The sequence below is a fragment of the Symphalangus syndactylus genome, chromosome 12 (assembly GCF_028878055.3).
Source record: "Symphalangus syndactylus isolate Jambi chromosome 12, NHGRI_mSymSyn1-v2.1_pri, whole genome shotgun sequence".
Taxonomy (NCBI): Eukaryota; Metazoa; Chordata; class Mammalia; order Primates; family Hylobatidae; genus Symphalangus; species Symphalangus syndactylus.
In genome coordinates, this window is record NC_072441.2 from 136,141,860 (window position 1) to 136,161,568 (window position 19,709).

A 19,709-nucleotide genomic window follows, 5' to 3' on the forward strand; every position below is an offset into this window, starting at 1 on the left:
GGTGGCCCTGTGGTGGCCTGTGGGTGGCCCTGTGGTGGCTGGGAGTCCCATTTCCTCCTCTCAGATGGTTCCCAGAGGCTAGCGGATGGCTGTGCCATGTCCAGGCCCTTGCACCGATCACCTCAGGGGACAGAGATGGCCTCAGGTCTGCCAGCGGCAGGGGCGGGGACAGAGCGGTTGGTCAAAGCCGAATGAGGCGGGCAGGGTTGTTGGTGGATGCCCCTTCATCAGAGGTTCCGCCTCTTCCCGACACCCATCACTTTCCCTCTCACTTGCCTTTCCTCTTCATTCCAGGCCTGTCAGGCTTTGGTGGGGTCTGGGATGACTGTGAGAAGCTGTGGCTCTGCCTGACAAGCTGAGGCCCTGGCCCTCAACAGGGAAGTGGTGTTCACGCTGCACCTGCAGCCGTGTGCCCTACCTTCCCCTTTCACAGAGGAGGAGACAGGCCTGGAGAGGGGAAGTCACAGAGGGACCCGGACAGCACTCAGGGCTGCCCATCCAGTGTCCACTCCTGGACCCGCAAAGTCACCCCCAATCCTGACTCCTCCCCGTACCCCTGTGGCGGGGACAGAGGAGAGGAAGGCCTTTGGGGGGGCTCCCTGGTGCCTTCTCCTGAGAAAGGTAAAACCATTTCACCAAAAGCATCATCTTAGCATCTCTTCCTCCACACCCAGCATGGTGCGTGGCAGCGCCCCCGGACTACTCAATAGAGTGACTGGCATGGGCGCAGGGGTCTGCTCTCTGCCAGGCACACTCTGCTGCCACTCTACATGTGTCACCTCCTCAAGTCCTCCCACATTCCCATGAGGTAGGTATTACTTCACAGTTACAGAAACCAGGGCTCAGAAGGTTAAGGAACTTGCCCAAGAGCCCACAGCTAGCAAGCAGCAGAGCCCACAGTCAAATCCAAGGCCGCCAGGTTCCATCTAGGTTCCATTCTGCCTCCACATGGAGTGAGAAAGGCCCCCAGAGTCCTGAGACCTGGGTCTAGATGGAACTCGGCACCAACCAGCACTGTGACTGTGGGCCACTTGATTCACTGTGTTGGTTCAAGCAGCCCTGCCAGCATCCAAGACAGCCAGTGATCTTGTCTAATGGTGCCATCAGCACCTGGGCCCAGAGTTAGATCAGAAGCAGGGAGAACCTCAGCCTGGCGGGGGTTGAATTACATGGACTTTGAAGCTCCTTCCAACATTTCCTCCTGCGATGACAAGGGCATTTCCCATACATGGCTATTGTACACCCATTGTGTGCCCAGCATCTAGCTTGGTTCATTAGAGACCTAAACCTTCCAGGCAGAACAGGTGCAACAAATGAGGTAATAGCCAGAATGAGCAGTGTCCGCAGTGCTCTGTGGCCTGGGGTAGTCAGGGTAGGGTGGGCCTGGCTCCAGGACCTTAGGACAGTGGGTATCTCTGATCCACGGAAGACCCCAACTGCCTTTTCCCACCTCTTGACTGTCCTACTCCGGCTTTGCCTTCTCATGACAACGAGGGCAGAAGTCCACAAGGTTGGATAGGTACCTCTGAGGACCCTCTGGCTACAAGATGACTCTGGAAGTTATGGCTTTGCTCCCACTATGGCCAGGAGTAGGACATGCAGGTTTATTTCTGGTTGTAGGAGGAAAACCCAAATTGGGAAGGACAGAGTCACGAACTAGGACCAAGGTGAAGAAAGAGGAAAGGAAACATCTCCCCTCCCATCCCTACTGCCTTTGACTTGGACACCTCAGGGAATCCCAGCTTAAGATTCCTCCATTAGCCTCTTAGCAAAATCCTAAAGATTTCTTCTAATTCTAGGAATGATTAAGAAGCACCCTTCGGTTCATCCATGGGCCCTCTCCCTGGTCACCTAATCCATCCATCTCATCTCATTGTTTTCCTGTTCATTTATCTGCTCATCCTATCTGTTGCTACCATTCTCCCATTTGTCCTCCCACCCATCCAACTTCCCATTCTTTCATCCTTCTGTCTGCACTCTCATGCATGTAAAAGTGCATGTATCCATTCATCCATCCAACCAGCCATTCTTCCATTCTTCCATTCATCCACGTCTCTGTCCTCCCATCCAGCTCTCCATCATCCCATCTGTTTATTGACCCATTCTCCATCTATCCTTCCATTTGTTTTCATCTACTCACCTATCTTCCGTCTGCCTATTCATCTCCTTATCTGCGCATCTAGTGTTCCATCCCTCTGTCTATCCTCTTCCTGTTCTTCATTCTCTTTATATTTCGTTTATCCACTTTATCTATCCACGCATCAATCGCTCTATTCATCCACTCCAGGAGGCTTAGCTCTTTCCATTCTTCTCTCCTCCATCCATCCATTCAAACTTACCAATTCATTAGACTAATGGGACAGAGCACCTGACTCAGGGAACTTATGACTTACGATGTTAATGACCATATGGAAATATAGCCATCCCCAGGGCAACAGTGAGCACATCACAGTTTGGGAGTAGCTGCTGTGCCCAAAGGAATATCCTGAGGCATCTGGCCTGTGTTCTTCTGGGGCAGGCTGGGATGCTCTGCCTGTCCTTCCTAGAACGCTCCTGTCCACAGAGCTGTGTGGCCTGTGAAATGTTGTGCACCTGTTGGGGAAATGAAGCTGTTGTTACTGTTCCCTGATTCCACAGAGCTGCTGCCTCCGCTCTTCAGCTTGTGGGCTGGACCTACAACTTGGGGCAAAGTCAGGCTCCCCTCTGAGGGCTTTGTAGGCATGGAGCAGGACAGAGGCCTTGCCCGGGCCTTCCCTCAACCACCCTGGTCCTGTGTCTGCACTGTAGATTGGCCTGGGGAAACTAAAGGCCCAGAAATGGGACTTCTCTATGGAAACCAAGCTTGGGTCCCCAGCCTTGTGGCTCCTGAGTCCCTGGCTAGTAGACTTCCCTACTCTCACCTTCTGCCCTCTCGCCATGCCTAATATTAAATTTGCCCTGGTTTCTCTATCTACATTTTAGAATTCTGCCCTGTGAGCTGCCCTAGAAGTGTCCTCAGCCAGAAGGGCATGCTCAGTCCTCACCCGTCATGCCTGTCAATAGGAGCCTCCCACGTCATCCCACACTTGAGATGGCCAATAGTCCTGCCTGATGAGTGTCACCAGCTACTAGGGCCAGACTTAAATCAGAAGCAAAAAAAAAAAAAAAGAAAAGAAAAGAAACTATTGCACTTGAGTTGTCTTTTAATTTCTTTTTTGTTTGTTTTTTAACCAGCATCTCACTTCCTCATTATACTCTCTGTCCCCTCACAGCCCATGCCCACCCCACCTAGCTCCTGTGCACTGCCCTGAACAGCAGCTGTGGCTACACATCTGGGCCTGAGCACCAGGGCAGAGGAATACCCCAGCTCCTGCCCAGCCCTGCAGCTGGCAGGGCCTTGACTGGCCTGAGAAACCATGGCCTGCCTGCCAGGTGCTACCTCCATGAGCCCTGGGTCCGCCCTGGCCTCCTGCCCCGTAGCAGAGCCTAAGTATTCTCGTTTCTTTCTAGGGAATCTGACTAAGCACATGAAGTCGAAGGCCCACAGCAAAAAGTGCCAAGAGACAGGGGTGCTGGAGGAGCTGGAAGCCGAAGAAGGTAACAATTGCCAACCTCCTCCGTCCCCTTTCCCCTCGTCCGCATTCCCTGTCCTCCTCCACCTTTCCTCCTTGCCTTCCCTGCTTCCTTTCTGTCTGCTTTGCCCCATTCCCCCTCCTCCCCTCTCTCCCTCCCATGCCTTCACCTTCAGTTCTCCTAATTATCAGAGACAAAGGTTAAATTCCCTGAATGATCGAGCTGCCTCCCCACATGCTGATAGGCTATGCTCTGCAGCCCTAGCTATCATGCATTACCATCTGCCATGCAGGTGGAGTGCCTGGCACCCATGGGTGCTCAGTGAATGTTTACTGAATAAATGCACACAAGAGAACTTACAGCCAACGTTGATTGAGTGCCCACTGTGTGTCAGGCAGGTTCTAAATGCATGCCCTGAATTATCCCAGCCAACCCCTCACAGTGACACTGTGGGACACATACTCTCCGAAGCTCCACACCCACACTCCTGCCTACACACTCTGGCATGGGCCTGACACATGGGCCTTTTGGAGCTAGGAGAGTTTCAAGAAAGCCCAAACCAGTCCTGACAGCCACTTGTCACCTCCCAGCCCCATCCCCGTACACACCCCGGCCACAGTGGTCAATCCCCAGGAGGCATCTTAGAGTCAGTCTCTGCGAAGACAGGGCAGAGGAGTCGAAGCCAGTGGGTCTGGCTGAGCACTGCCCGGCCTCAGCAGTCAGGCAGGTGGCCAGAGGGGCTTTGGTGGTGGACGGCAGTCCCTCCAACAGAAGGAGGCTGGAGCCATTTCTCCAGCACCAAGCAAAGCAGGAAGCATACTGATTCCCTGAAATCAGCCCCAGGACTTAGAGTGTGACAGAGAGGAGTGGGTATGCACGCACTGTGTGTCTTGTTCTGTTGTTGTTTTTCCAATTTGGGGATGTATTTGTGGTCTTACAAAAAAGAGAAGTCATATTTCCTTTTAGGTGGAATAAGTCATTTTTATAGAGCAGAACACAGCGAACTTGGGGCTGTTCTCCCCAAAGCTAGAATGTGGGTTCACTATGCTTGTCAAGGATACACTGGGCCATATACACATGTTGTCTCACTGAGTCCTAAAAACAGGGGACAGAAACTTGTGTCACTCATATTAAGTCAGCGAAGTCAAAGCTCAGACAGGTAAAAATAGTCCAAGGTCACACAAAAACCCTGGCTGCATGCCACTCCACTGCCTGGTGGGCTGGACCAGGGGAGCCTGAACCTAAGCCAGAGCCCTCCCCTGAGGTCCCTGCCCCGCCCCAGCCTCAATTTCCCAGTGGAGCGAACGAGGATGCTCAGAGCCACTTTTTTGAGGACGAAATCCATGCATTCATTCTAGAAGTAACTACTGGGCACAATCTCTGTGCCTGGCTCTGTTCTGGGTGCTGGAGGTTCCACAGTAAATAAAACAGCTTCTGCCCTCAGGCAGTCGGCATGGCAGGGGAGCTGGGCAAGGAACGAAGGTGGAGTAGAGCAGGGGCCCTGCCTGTGAAGCCAAAGAGAAAGCAGAAGAGCCAAGTGAGGGCTGGGGCGCGTGGGGAGGGCCGCTGCGCTAGACAGGGCGGTGTGAGCAGAGAACCCACCCGGAGGAACCGGGGTCAGGAGCCACGTGGGGTCAGGGAGGAGCTCTCCTGCAGAGGGAGCAGCAGGTGTGGGGTCCCCGGGGGCCACCGCGCTTGGCCCGCGTGCTGGGGCCCGCTGGGCGGGGGAACAGCCGGTTTAGAGAGAGCTAGAGCCTGAGGGCTGAAGGGCACGGGGGCGCGGGGAGGGGGGTACCCTGGAGCGGAGGAGAGAGGCAGGGCGTCCTCTGGCCTGTGCCGTGGGCGCGGGGAGGCCGGGTGTGCTCAGGAGATGGAAAAGCGGCGGGATTCCGGGTAGGCTCTGGAGAGAGAGCCCACAGGCTCAGCTGACCCCATATGGGGCAGAAGGGAGGAGGGGGGACGAAAAGGAGCCAAGGAGGACTCCAAGGTTTACGGCCCAAGAGACTGAAGGATGGAGTTTCCACTTCCCGCGACGAGACAGATCCGGGGAGAGCGGCAGGAGTTCGTGTCTGTGGGACGCGAGGTGGCGCGTGGGAGGACTGCCTGGAAGGAGCGAGACGCCCCGGCCCTGCCCGTGGTGCTGGCCAGACTGGGCGCCAGCGCCACCGTGTGGCCTCTCCCAGCTGCGCCCGCCGCGCGCTCAAGCTCTCTCATTTGTGGAGCGTTGGCCTGGATCCCAGCAGGGGCGGGGCCGCTCCAGCAAGGGCCCTGGGAAGGGGCTGCCCAGCCAGGGGCATTCCCCAGCTCCCTGCAGGAACGCAGATGTGGAGGTCCCGGCCAGCCCCGAGCTGGGCAGGGGACTCTTGGCTTCCAGCATTCATGCATTGAGTGCCCAGGACGGGCCATTACCCCCACTGAGTCTCAACTTCCACATTAGTAAAGAGGATCTTTAGGAACCCTCCCTGCTGGACATCAGGAGACGCTGGTCCTGACTCTCCTTCACTCCTAACACTGACCTTCATCTGCAAAATGCTGACAGTCCCACCCCAGCTACCTGCCTGCTGAGACTGGGGGGACAGGGTATCATGGGATGACAGGAGCTGAAGTTCATTGGGTACTTACTGTGTGCCAGACCCTCACAGTCCTCTCAACAGCTTCCTAGAGTGCTTTCATTGCTACCCAGTTTACAGATGAGGAAACCAGACACACAGAAAGTAAAGTATCCAACGTCACACAGCAAGGAAGTGGTAGTGCTGAGATTCAAACCCGACACTCCCTGCTTCTTAGTGCAGCACATCATTGTTAAACTGTCAGCGTAATAATGCAAGGGCTGTAAACCTTAGTTCTGACTCAGCCACCAGCTCTCACTGCGTCATCTGTCCCTGGATTTTGCTGTATGTAAATGAGCGGCAGGGCCAGTGAACGGGTGATGAATTAGGCCCCTGCCAAAGTCCTAGGCAAGGGAGGTAGATGCCTGGGGCATAACTGCAAAGTTCACCCCCATCCCCAGCCCTGCTCTCATCCTAATCCTTCATTCCTCCTCTGGTCTCATCACCCTGCCTCTAGCCTCAGGGGCCTCCTTTTGCCTGCCAGCCCCAGCTCCACCCCATAGCTTTTGACCTACATCCAGCTGAATGCCCACTTTTGTCCACTTTGGACATCTGACTGCTGCATATTGAGTGACTTGGAAGTGCTAGTTCCGGGCTTTCTGGCCCCGGGGCAGCTGGGCATGGTGGAGAGCCAAGGCCTGGCTGCCCCAGCAGCCTGAGTCAGCTTCTGTGCCAGCCCTCCTGGTCAGTGATGGGTGCAGTACTGATATGTGTGAGTGATGGGGCTGGCTGGCCGGCTCAACCCACCTGTGAGCAGCCTCACTCTGCAGACCAGAAACAGGTTCCAATGGTCTAGTGATGGGCCAGCGAGCAGGCCAGATGTTAGTGGACCTCTCCCCAGGGTCTGGATTGCTGTCCATTTCAGAGATGCCCAAACTAGACTCCTGACATGTTAGAGGTGACCCGACTGGTTGGGGCCATCCCAGAGGAATCAGACCAGGAGGCTAGTATTTCAGAGCCCTAACCCCCACTTTTAGACTCTATTCAATAACTCTGTTATTATTCTTGTAGTCTGTTTAAGGAGTGCAGGTGACCTAAATGTCCAACAATATCTGAAACAAGTATCACAATTTTGTTTTTTGTTTACTCTTGTGAACAATTGCTTCCAAGTCACTCAACATGCAGCAGTCAGATGTCCGAAGTGGACAAAAGTGGGCATTCAGCTGGATGTAGGTCAAAAACTATGGGGTGGAGCTGGGGCTGGCAGGCAACGGGAGGGCCCCGAGGCTAGAGGCAGCCTGGACTTCAAAAGGGCAGTGGCTCCTCAGATAAGAGCATGGCTGGGATGGGGACCTGCTCTGCAGCCTGAGGCCAGCTTAGCCAAGCTGCCCACAGAGGCCAGAGTCCGCCACCTGCCAGATGCCATTGTGCCAGCCACCGGGAGCCTGGTCACCATGGCAGGTGTGTGTTTACACTGACCACGGATGGCTCTGTGCTGCTGGACCAGCCAGTGTGACTGCTCTGTCCTGGAATAATAGATTTCATCATTAATGTATTAATATGGTAGCTTATAATTATTTTTAAGCCCTCAATATGTGCCAGGCCTTCATTTTACTCCCCTGGAAAACCTGGTGAGGTGAGACCATCGCATTCATTGGACAAAGGGGGAGACCAAGCAGAGCAAGGTGGTCACTTGCCCATGGTGTAGCCAGCACTGAGATGCTAGTGAAACAAACAAACAGACAAAGACTGTCTTCTTTGCTATGGCTCAATCCCAGCCCTACTGCTGTCTTCCATGGGCAAGTTACTTACTTTCTCTTACCTCAGTTTCCTCATCTGTAACATGAGGATGAGAACAGTACCAGCTTCACAGGATTCTCTGAGGTCTAAATGAATAAATATACCTAAAGGTCTCAGAACTGAACATTGCACATTCTAGGCATAAGGGAATTATTGTTCACTATTGTTATTTACAAAGCGCTCCCGTATCTGTTACATTTCTATGTTGTCCCAACAATCCTGTGCCCTTGCAATGGCTATTTTGCCCAGTCAGCAGGCAAGGAAACTGGGGCTCAGAGAGGAGCAGCCATGGGGGCAGTGGGGCCAAGGCCCAACTGTGACCTTGGGTCTTCTGTGCTTGCCCTCAGGAACCAGTGACGACCTGTTCCAGGACTCGGAAGGACGAGAGGGTTCAGAGGCTGTGGAGGAGCACCAGTTTTCGGACCTGGAGGACTCGGACTCAGACTCAGACCTGGACGAAGACGAGGATGAGGATGAGGAGGAGAGCCAGGATGAGCTGTCCAGACCATCCTCAGAGGCGCCCCCGCCTGGCCCACCACATGCACTGCGGGCAGACTCCTCACCCATCCCAGGTCCTCAGCCCCCAGATGCCCCTGCCTCCGGCACCGAGGCTACACGAGGCAGCTCGGTCTCGGTCTCGGAAGCTGAGCGCCTGACAGCCAGCAGCTGCTCCACATCCAGCCAGAGCATGCCGGGCCTCCCCCGGCTGGGACCGGCCCCTCTGGGCTCTGTGGAGAAAGACACAGGCTCAGCTTTGAGCTACAAGCCTGTGTCCCCAAGAAGACCGTGGTCCCCAAGCAAAGAAGCAGGCAGCCGTCCACCACTAGCCCGCAAACACTCACTAACCAAAAACGACTCATCTCCCCAGCAATGCTCCCCGGCCCGAGAACCACAGGCCTCAGCCCCGAGCCCACCTGGCCTGCACGTGGACCCAGGAAGGGGCATGGGCCCTCTCCCTTGTGGGTCTCCAAGACTTCAGCTGTCTCCTCTCACCGTCCGCCCCCTGGGAAGAGAACTGGCCCCTCGAGCACATGTGCTCTCCAAACTCGAGGGTACCACCGACCCAGGCCTCCCCAGATACTCGCCCACCAGGAGATGGTCTCCGGGTCAGGCCGAGTCACCACCACGGTCAGTGCTGCCAGGGAAGTGGGCCTTGGCTGGGCCGGGCAGCCCCTCAGCGGGGGAGCATGGCCCAGGCTTGGGGCTGGCCCCGCGGGTTCTCTTCCCGCCCGCGCCTCTACCTCACAAGCTCCTCAGCAGAAGCCCAGACACCTGCGCCTCCCCGTGGGTGAGTTCCTGGCCCTGGTGACTGGGCCGCTTCTCCCCTGTGGGTGCAGGGGTTGCAAGTTCACACCCTCCTGGGTATCACACCTGGAACTAAACAGCTCTGCCAGCTCAGTAGTTATTAATAATTTAGCAAACATTTATTAGGCACCTACTGTGCCATGCACCATGCTGGGTGCCCTAAATCAGCTGGCTTATTAAACTTTATGTTAGCCTCAGAAGCACAGAGTGTGGACTCTGGAGTTCATGGGATCTGGGTTCTACCACATATTAGTCCGTTCTTGTATTGCTATAAACAAATTCCTGAGACTGGGTAATTTATAATGAAAAGAGGTTGAATAGGCTCACAGTTCTTCAGGCTGTACAGGAAGCGTGGTGCCAGCATCTGCTCGGCTTCTGGGGAAGCCTCAAGCAGCTTTTACTCATGGCAGAAGGCAAAGCGGGAACAGGCATCTCCCATGGCAGAGTGGAAGCAAGAGGGAGAGTTGGGGGAAAGGTGCCACACACTCAAAACGCCAGATCTCCTGAGAACTCACTCACTATCTGGAGGACAGTATCAGGCCCTGAGGGATCCGTCCCCATGACCCAAACACCTCCCACCAGGCCCCACCTCCGACACTGGGGTTTACAATTCAACATGAGATTTGAGCGGGGACAAATATCCAGATGATATCATATCACTTGCAAGGGGTGTGGCCTTGGATGTGGGTGTAAATACTTGTGCAATTCCCCACCCGCCACCCCATCCCCATCTGCCTGTGTTCTCTGAGCAGATGGCAGAGCTTAACCAAAACCATCACCATCTCCAATATCACTGTCACCAGTGCCCTCAGAGACGCCACAACCGGTAACATCCTTGTCAACCATCAGCACTATCCCCATGGCCAGCACCACCACTGTCACCATTGCACCAACACACCACTGCTGCCACCCCATCAGCACAGTCACCATCCCTGTCTCCTCAGCTGCCATAACCCCTCGACTGACAGCACCATCATTGTCAGCTGACCACCTTCCGACACCTTCTCTGTCCCCATGTTGCCATGACCCAGCCCTGTCACTCCTGGAGGAACGCTGATGTAGGAATCTTTCCTTGATTTTTAATTTTGGGTTCACATTCAAATTCCTGGAGGTGGCAGAAGGGCAGGAGCCTCAGGTGGGAACTCATGTCCAAGGGTGAAGCTGGGTGAAGACCATTTTAGGAACAGGAGAGGCAGCAGGCCCACATAGAGGCCAGGCTCATGGGTGACAACAGGGCCCCACGTCGCTCAAGTATCCCCTCCTTTGAAGACAGATACGCTGGCCAGAGGCATGGTCACTGTCGAGCTGGAGATGGCCCATTCCAGAGATGGCAGCTGGCTCCGCATCTGTGGGCAGGGAGTCAGGAACTTGGTTCTGGGCCCAGCTCAGCCGGGACCCTGGAATCGCTCTGTGATCTTGGGCGAGTCCCCCTCCCATTTCCAGGCCTCAGCTCCCCATGTGCCCAGCATGTAACCTTCACCTTACCTTGTCTTGTTTTCTGACCCCAGCAGAAGGCCGAGTCCCGAAGTCCCTCCTGCTCACCCAGCCCTGCTCATCCTCTCTCCTCCCGACCCTTCTCCGCCCTCCATGACTTCCACGGCCACATCCCGGCCCGGACAGAGGAGAACATCTTCAGCCACCTGCCTCTGCACTCCCAGCACTTGACCCGCGCCCCGTGTCCCTTGATTCCCATCGGTGGGATCCAGATGGTGCAGGCCCGGCCAGGAGCCCACCCCACCCTGCTGCCAGGGCCCACCGCAGCCTGGGTCAGTGGCTTCTCCGGGGGTGGCAGCGACCTGACAGGGGCCCGGGAGGCCCAGGAGCGAGGCCGCTGGAGTCCCACTGAGAGCTCGTCAGCCTCCGTGTCACCCGTGGCTAAGGTCTCCAAATTCACACTCTCCTCAGAGCTGGAGGGCAGGGACTACCCCAAGGAGAGGGAGAGGACCGGCGGAGGCCCGGGCAGGCCTCCTGACTGGACACCCCATGGGACCGGGGCACCTGCAGAGCCCACACCCACGCGCAGCCCCTGCACCCCGCCCGACACCTTGCCCCGGCCGCCCCAGGGACGCCGGGCAGCGCAGTCCTGGAGCCCCCGCTTGGAGTCCCCGCGTGCACCGGCCAACCCCGAGGCTTCTGCCACCCCGCCGCTGGACCGCAGCAGCTCCGTGGGCTGCCTGGCGGAGGCCTCTGCCCGCTTCCCAGCCCGGAGGAGGAACCTCTCTGGGGAACCCAGGACCAGGCAGGACTCCCCCAAGCCCTCAGGAAGTGGGGAGCCCAGGGCACCTCCACATCAGCCTGAGGACAGGGGCCCCCCCAACGCTTAGCCTCTCTCCAGCTGCTTCAGCATCTGGCTTCCAGTGTCCAGCAACAGACGTTTCCAGCCACTTACCTCGAACCATCCCGCTCCCTCAGCCCCATCTGTGCCGCCGTCCAGGAGCTCTCACGGCCCGATCTGTTGTACCTTCCCATGTATGCAGTTACCTGTGCCTTTTTCGACACCTTTTGTTGCTTAAAAAGAAACAAAACAAATCACATACATACATTTAAAAAACAACAACAACCCACGAGGAGTCTGAGGCTGTGAATAGTTTATGCTTTTGGGGAAAGGCTGATGGTGGAGCCTCCTGACCCTCCCTGCTGCCGCTGGCAGCCACCCACCCCAGAGGCTGGCAGAGGGGAAGGGGTACACTGAGGGAGAAAGGAAAAGGAAACTTCAAACAATATAGAATTAAATGTAAAAGGAAGCACTCCTGTGTACAGATGCGATCAAGGTTCCTGTTTATTGCCACTTTACCCCCCTGCCCAGCTCGTAGCCACCCCTCTCTGCCAGCAGAAAGGCCAGTGTCCCCAGGCAGAGGGGCGCAAACACAGGCAGGTGACCCCCACCCAGGCCCCAGCAGGCAGGCCCAGAAAAAATAATCTTTTCCTTTTTTTTTTGCAAGAAAATAAAATGATACTTTTCCTAGGATTTCAGCACAAAATAATAGGTGCAGGTAGAAGGAGGAGGGTTGGCTCCCCAAGGGCTCCTGGATACTCTGGTAGTCTGAGTCATAGGCCCATCCTGGCACTCCACAGGTGGGCAGGCCACCCCGCCCATGCACCCCCACTCCCGACACCTCCCCTCTGCACCCCACCCTGGCCCCCTGGGCTGGGGAAGGAGCCCTGACTCTCCGTCCCTGGCTCCCAGGCCCCTGACCGAGGCCTCACTCTCCTGTTGCCTCCTCTGTTCCAAAACTACCCACAAAGGCAGAAGTGGCAAGGCCCAAGCCCTAGGGGCCGTTCCTGAGACTGGGTTTTGGGTTTTGTTTCATCTTGGTCCCTGGGGTACAAGGGACCCTGTTCCCCTCATGGCTGGGATTTTCCAGTGCTCCACAGCAGACGTTTGCAGGGAACTGTCAGGACCACTTTGCCCAGGACTGTTTCTCCCTGTCCCTGCCCGTCTCCACTACCCCAAGGAAATACCCAGAACTGTGGCTGGTGGATATGGCCTGGGCCTGTTTGCTGTCTTACACCTCTTTTTTAAAAAGAGAGAGGATGGTGTTTGATACTTCGCCCAGCCACCACAGATTCTCTTGACCTAGAGGATTTTTGAATTGTCCTAAGTCATTGGAATTCTCCAAAGCAATCAGTGCGAGCCAGTGCCTCTTCCTTACCCACATCTCTACCTTCAAGAAGCTGCCCTGCATTTCCTGGGGCAAAAATCTACTTTGTTAGAAAAATAATAGGACCAGAAATTTAAATCCCAAATTGAACTATGGAACTTGAACTCTAGCGTGTTTGCCCCAACTGGGAGAGGCAAGTTTTTTCCCAGTGTTTCAGAACTGATTTTCTTTACTTTCTACAAGGGAGGGCAGCACAGGGACTACGGTTGTGGCCCATGAAGGCTGGGTTTGATGCCACCCTATACAGAGCAGGGACCTCTCTGGCCAATCCCCAGTCCTCAGCCAGGCTGTGTGAATCAAGTGCCTGCCCCAGGGCTCTTGAGCTGTTGAAGCTGTTTGGGTACAGGACACAGTAGGTGGGGAGGGTTAAGACCCTTCTGTGAGTTCCCTGTGCGGGGCTGTAGTTGCCTCTTCCAATTCGTGGCCTTTCCCTGCTTGGTCCCTACTAGACAGACAAACCAGCCACAGTCCAGCCTGCAGCCAGACCACCTTGTTCATTCATTCTCCTTTGACTCACTCAGAGCTAAGACAAAAATGAGACAGAAGGCAGGGCTTCCCTGGGAGTCCACTGTGCTCCAGGGTTCTGGGGAGTCAGGGTTAGCCAGCAGCTCCTGGCTGCTTCCCTCAGAGACGAGGGCTCTCACCCTCCCCAAGAGAAGCAGCAAGCCCAGCCCGGACCACACTGTCCATATTGCTGGACAGTGGCCTGGCAGAAAGTGACTCCTCCAAGTCTCAGGAGGCCAGGGCTTTTCCCACCCTTGCCTTTCAGCCCTAACCCATGGGACTGCCCACGGATTGGAGGCTTCAAGGGCTGAGGCCTGGGAGCTGCATAAAGGGCATTGCTTCAGCCCAGGTTAGAAATCTGCCTGGGCAAGCTCTTCCTGCCCCAGACCTACAAAGCAGCAGACCGGGGGCTCTGGTAGACTAGCCCCTGACATTGGTGGGGGGCCCCATACCACTCCACCCCACCCTGCCTCCCAGCTCTCCTGGGCATTTTTGTCCCTGTACTCAAACAGCCTACCCACCCAAGGTTTCCTCCCTGGGCAGCCTAGCAATGAACAGTGCAGCCGGCAGGGCAGAGGCCCGGCAGTCACCGGGCCCATCAGGCTCAGGCAGAGAAGCCACAGGAGCCAGGAGTCACTGGAGACTATTTCTAAATGATGGGGGAAATGCACAAATAGAATCTCACCAAAGGGCTGCCTCCACATTGATGCCGTGCCCAGAGGAACAGAACCAATGCCACCAGCCTGGGTATATGTCACTGGGCACAGCTCTAACCCCCTCCTGCGGACTCTAGTCTCACTCCTCTGCCCACAGAGCCCCCAGCCCACAGGTACACCTTCATGATTTGGAGAAAGACGCTCGCCCCATGCACGCCCTCCCCTGGGCCTTCTGCCCTGCTCCCAGTCACTTCCGAGCTTCCTGTTTGCCCGTGATGTCATTGTGCCTGTTGAGGGAAGACGCAGAGGAGGCAGTGGCTGACTTGGCACAGATGCCTGCTGCGTGCTCTGTTGAAATGCGCGGGGTGGCCATTCTCGGTACAGACTAGCCCTGGACCTTGGGTGTGGGCAGTGGGGGAGGAACCAACTGGTCGAGGTTTCAGAGCCAAACCTTGCCTTTGGTTGGTGAGTCCTTGCCCCCCAGGCCTGCACTCCACGATGCCTTTCACCCTTGGCAACCTCAGGGCCATCCTGGGTAGTAACCCCACTCCTCTCTGCTCCCGCCCGCACCTATGGCTCTCATTCTGGGCTCAACCCCTGCAACCCTCCAGGAGCCCGACAGCAGCCAGCTGCCTGCACTGTCACCTCCATAAGCTCCAACTTCCAGACCCAGAATTCCCTCTGCTTCCCTCTGTTGGAAAAAGCCTCAAAGAATTAGCTTCCAGATTCCTCTAGCCCCTGCTCCATTCCCACCCAGTCCTTCTGAAGAGGAATGAGCAATACATCTGAGCTGGATTTCTCTCTAGTCCTTTCTCCAGACAAATCCTTCTTAAAGCAAAAGTCCTGGCTGAGCACCTGTCCTTGGGGACCGATCTGCCGTGTGACCAGGGGAAGAAAGTTCCCGAAAGCCTGTTCCACCAATTCTGCTTCTGTGTTGTGAATCCAGTCTGCTTTCCATTAGAAAACCGCTTCGGCACTTACGGTCACTTTACTAAATCTAGTATGTAAAAAAAAGAAAGAAAGAAAAGAAACAGAAAAAAGAAACATGCGGGCAAATGTAAAATACAATGCTCTCTGTAAGATAAATATTTGCCTTTTTTTCTAAAAGGTGTATGTATTCTGTACGTGAAATTGTCTGTAGAAAGTTTCTATGTTCTTAAATGGCAATACATTCCAAAAATTGTACTGTAGATATGTACAGCAACCGCACTGGGATGGGGTAGTTTTGCCTGTAATTTTATTTAAACTCCAGTTTCCACACTTGCATCTTGCAATGTTGGTATGGTATATATCAGTGCAAAAGAAAAAACAAACAAAAAAATCCACACAGGTCTAAAGCACAGAGTCTGACGTACAAAAAGAAAAACGCTCAGTATTGATGTGTGTGACCTTTGTTGTAAATTACATCTGTACTGTGAATGAGAAGTTTTTACAAGTATAATAATTGCCTTTATTACAGCTCTGGCTGAGTGTTCAGCCTGAGGATATTTTTTAAAAAAAAGAATTAGCATGTTGGAATAAATTTGAAAATCCCAACATAGCCCTGCTTGCCTGGCTCATGGTTTTTCTAGAGGGTTCCACAATGTCAGAGTTGGAAGGACACTTGGCATCCCAAGTGCTCATTTTGCTTCAGAGCAGTCAGGCCAAGAGAGCAGAGGTGACTAGCCTGCAGTCACACAGCCCAGGACTCTCTTGCAGACCCGGGAAAGGCCTCGCGAGGAAGCACCAGATATAGCACCATGTGGTTTGGGGCCTGTATTTGTTCCCTAGTCTGCTGTGACAAATCACCACAAACTAGGTGGCTTTAAACAACAGAAATTTATTCTCTCACAGTTCTGGAAGCCTGAACTCCAAAGTCAAGGTGTTGGCAAAGTTGATTCCTCCTGGAGGCTCTGAAGGAGAATCAATTCTATGCCCCTCCTAGCTTCTGGCGGCTGCAGGCAATGCTTGGCCTTCCCTGGTTTATACACTCATCACTCCAGTCCCTGCCTCCACAAGGTCACATTCACAGATTCCAGGCTTTGGGACATAAACTTAACTTTCGGGGGGACCCCCATTCACCTCACTACAAGACGAGTAGTGAATTGGTTCTTGAGTGTTGGCAGTGGGGGAGGCACAGCGCTTACTGCCTGTGAGACCTTGGGCAACTCACCTAACCTCTCTGTGCCTCTGTTTCCTAATCTGTAAAGTGGAGGGTCATGATCCATATCTATAAGGGCTGGTGTGGAGATTAAATGAGATGGCATATACAGGGTGGCTAACACAGCCTGGAACATAGTAAGCCATCAACAATTTGTTTCCGAGCAGGCTTTGCACAGGGTTCTGGGGTTACAAGGGCGGAAAAGATACGGAGTCCTCACCTTTTGTATTCAGCAATGATTTGCCGAGTGCCAATGACAGGCAGTCATTGATACAACAGCGAGCAAGATAGACGCAGATCCACCACGAGGAGCTCACATTGTAGCAGGGGGGGCCGTCATCAGTTACTCAATCACAGTGGCCAGCACTGCTGTGGTGGAAGAGAATGACGGTGCTAATCCAGAGTGAGTCTGCATCACCCAGGGGACCTTTCCTGGAAAAGTCCTAAGGGTCGGGAGGACAAAGGGAGCCACGAGAAGGAGATATTGATGGACGATCAAGGGGGATTCTCAGGGTAAATGCCATCCAGAAGTTCAGTGCTAAGAGCCTAAGAGGGTCTGTTCGTTCAAAGCAATCAGAGGATTAATTGTTGCTGGCTTTTGGGAAAGCTGGACTAGTACAGTTCCTGGCGCACAGTGGGCCCTTCATAGATGCTGCTGAGTGTTGAATGAATAAAGGGTGGCGGTGGATGGTGGTGGCTGAGGAGTGAGGGCAAGATGGGGAAGTGGAGGTAGCAGACACAGACACCTTCTAGGGGCCTAGGCCAGAGACAGGGGAGAGCTGGGGCAGTTGTGGGTTGGGGGTGCGTGGGGTGCAGGGAAAGGAAGCCGAGTGTGTGATGGGCTGGTGAGGAGACGAGAATTCAGCCTGGCTTGATGGAGAGCAGATGTAGACTCCTCTCCCACAGTGGCCTAAAAGGAGGGGAGGGAGGAAGTGCAGATGAAGTCAGTGTGTCTATTTGGTGACAGGAAGTTGAGGACACTCTTGAGGATGGATTGTATGTGGGACATAGAGTGAAGTCACCTGAGGAAGCTGCAGGGTGAGAAGATCAAAGACACCTGAGTCGGTGTGAATGACCTTTGAGGGGAGCCAGAGGAAGAACCAGGGAAACCGGGAAGGCACCTGCATAGCATCGCGGGCCGGCTGCCCTCTATCTGCTCAGCGGTGTGGTTTTTCCAGCAGTCCTCAGCCACTGGCTGTGGGCATGGGGAAGGTGGCCCAGGGTTAGCCAGGCCATGGGACACAAGGACAATGAGTTACTGGAGGTGAGTCACTGGCGAGTGAAGAGGTTGAGGCCACTAGCCACTGAGCCCACGCGCCGAGAAGGGAACAAACAGGCCTGGTTGATAAGGAGAAAGGTCAGTGGTCAAGTGACCACTTGGATGAAAACAGGAAAATGCTGTGAGTTGTCTTAACTCGTTGCATGAAGACCGTGTCAGCCACAGGCGTAGGTGGCTGAGGTGCAATGAAAGAGATCAGGAAGTGAGAGTCCAGGGTGCTGAGTGGGCTGTGCAGGTGGCAGATGAGGCCATCACTGAGGATTGCAGGGCTTAAGTGGAGATCCGGGCTGTGAACCAAGGCCTAACAGTCAGGATGGGTTCTGTTACGCGGCAGAAACCAGCAACCCAGACACTCAGTGGCTGAATGCAAGGGAAGTGTATTTCTTTCCCTCACTATATGTTCAGTGTGGGTCAGCAGGGGAATTATGCTTATCCTAGTCATAGACCTAGACTGACAGAGGCTCCCTCCCTGTGCTGCCACGACCCCAGGGGCTGAGGCAAGTACAGTACTTGCGGCCTCCCACTGGCAAGTAAACGCTTCTACGTGGAAACAAAAGCTATCCCTTCCATGCATATTTTGCTGGATAAAGCAAGTCACATGGTCATGCCTAATGGAGGAGAATGAGAATAATTGGAAACAGCCCTAATGATAATCATACAAGGCTAGGACTTCTCAGAATTGGAAAAGGAGATGAGCAGATGTCAGCGATGGGAGGGAGGAGAGCCTGACAATGTTAGCCTCAAAGGTGCTGGATTTTTACAGTGAGAGAGTGAAAAAAACAACAGTTCAGAAGAGGCCCTGGGAGCAAACGTGGCAGCTGGCTTTAGAACCACGGGATGAAGAGCCATCGTTGGAGCAGGTGCCTGGGGAGCACGTCCTTGGGTCATGCGGGGGGCAAGTCTCAGGCTAGGCCAGTGGGGAAGTAGACCCCCCCCATCAGCCCCAGAAGGAGAAGAAGAATAGCATAGTATGTGTCAGGCCCAGTGTCCAGCATTTTACATATTTGATTTGTAGTCCCTACAACAACCCAGCAAGATGAGAGTTACTATCCCCATTTTTAGAGAGGAAAACAGAAGCTCCAAAGGGCCCCCAGCAGCCGAAGTTGCACAGCTAGGTAGGGGCAGTATGAGGACTAGAAAACCCTTGCGTGGCTCCCATGTAGTCCTTCAGGGAACCTGAGGTCCTCCCTCCTCCTCCCATCTCACACTTGGGCTCCAGGGGAGCCTGGAATCTCCGACTGTCCAGCTGTGACCACTCAGGGTCCAGCTGGGGCTTCTCTCCAGCAGCCTCTTGACTTGTTAGTATGGCCATCTGGTAGCCATTTTAGGTCCCTGTGCCTGAGGCCACAGGTGAAAGGAATGACCAGCCAACACCAGGGCCTAGAGTCCAGTAACTGAGAGCAAGAAAAGTGCCTGTGAATTCTTTCCTCCACTGTCTGCCAACAGGCCCAAGGCCCACCGATCATTCACACATCGCTGGCCAGCAGGCCTCCCAGGCTGCTCTCTGAGGTTCATGAAGTGCTTTCCCATTTGGAGTGGACTAGGACAGGGTGCGCACTCCCATTTGCAGATGGAGGGGAGAGCCCAAGGTCACACTCACCTGTCCGCCTGACCCCAGCCTCAGAGGGTGGTGGCCACTGCTGGCTGCTGCTGAGGCCTTCACCAAGCTCTGTCCGGGTCCCAGTCCAGGGCTGGGCTGGGGCTGCAGGACTCGGGGATCCTACACTCACCCTTAGGCCGGGGTCCTCTCTGGGCTTGGAACCTGGAGTCCACACTCTGTCCTGGAGACTCCGGACGGGCGGGCCACTGTAGATAGGATGGGCCAGCCTGAGATGGGCATGAGTGGAGAGAAGAAGGAAGAGCTGGTGGGGGACAGAGAGCAGGTGAAGAGGGTGCAGACGGGACTGTGCTGCTTGGAATTCATTGTGGGCACTGCTCAGGAGACCCTGGGAGGAGATGCCTTATAACCTCATCATCTATTCTAGAGTAGGAAGGTAGGCAGTATCAGCCCCATTTAACAAGCAAGGAAATTGAGTCACAGTGAAGTTATTTGCCCAGGTTCAGGGTGCCAAAGTGGTGACACTGCTTTCCCAAGGACATCGTGGTAAGTGGCAGGGCCAGGAGTTGAAACCGGGTCCCCATATTTGGGAAGTGGTTAGCTTCCTATGGAAAGAGAATCTGGGCCTCTTTGCTACTAAGCAGCCCTGGAACCTGGGTTGGGGCTGGGGGACCCCAACATGCATATTCCTCAGTCCTTTCCAG

General features: G+C 54.7%; 1 protein-coding gene across 8 annotated transcripts in view; it reads left to right on the forward strand.

Moving 5' to 3' along the window:
• The window catches only part of HIVEP3 (HIVEP zinc finger 3), a 527,761-nt gene extending 512,193 nt beyond the window's left edge, over nucleotides 1-15,568 (forward strand). For 7 of the 8 annotated variants that reach the window (XM_063625158.1, XM_055255397.2, XM_063625160.1 and 4 more), the window contains 3 exons: nucleotides 3,490-3,576; nucleotides 8,249-9,189; nucleotides 10,715-15,568. In XM_063625158.1, coding sequence (XP_063481228.1) covers nucleotides 3,490-3,576; nucleotides 8,249-9,189; nucleotides 10,715-11,530 — 1,844 coding nt within the window. In that variant the 3' untranslated portion in view covers nucleotides 11,531-15,568. The remainder of the gene's footprint in view (nucleotides 1-3,489; nucleotides 3,577-8,248; nucleotides 9,190-10,714) is intronic. The other variant, XM_063625161.1, reaches the window with a different exon arrangement.
• Nucleotides 15,569-19,709: the final 4,141 nt, after the last annotated feature.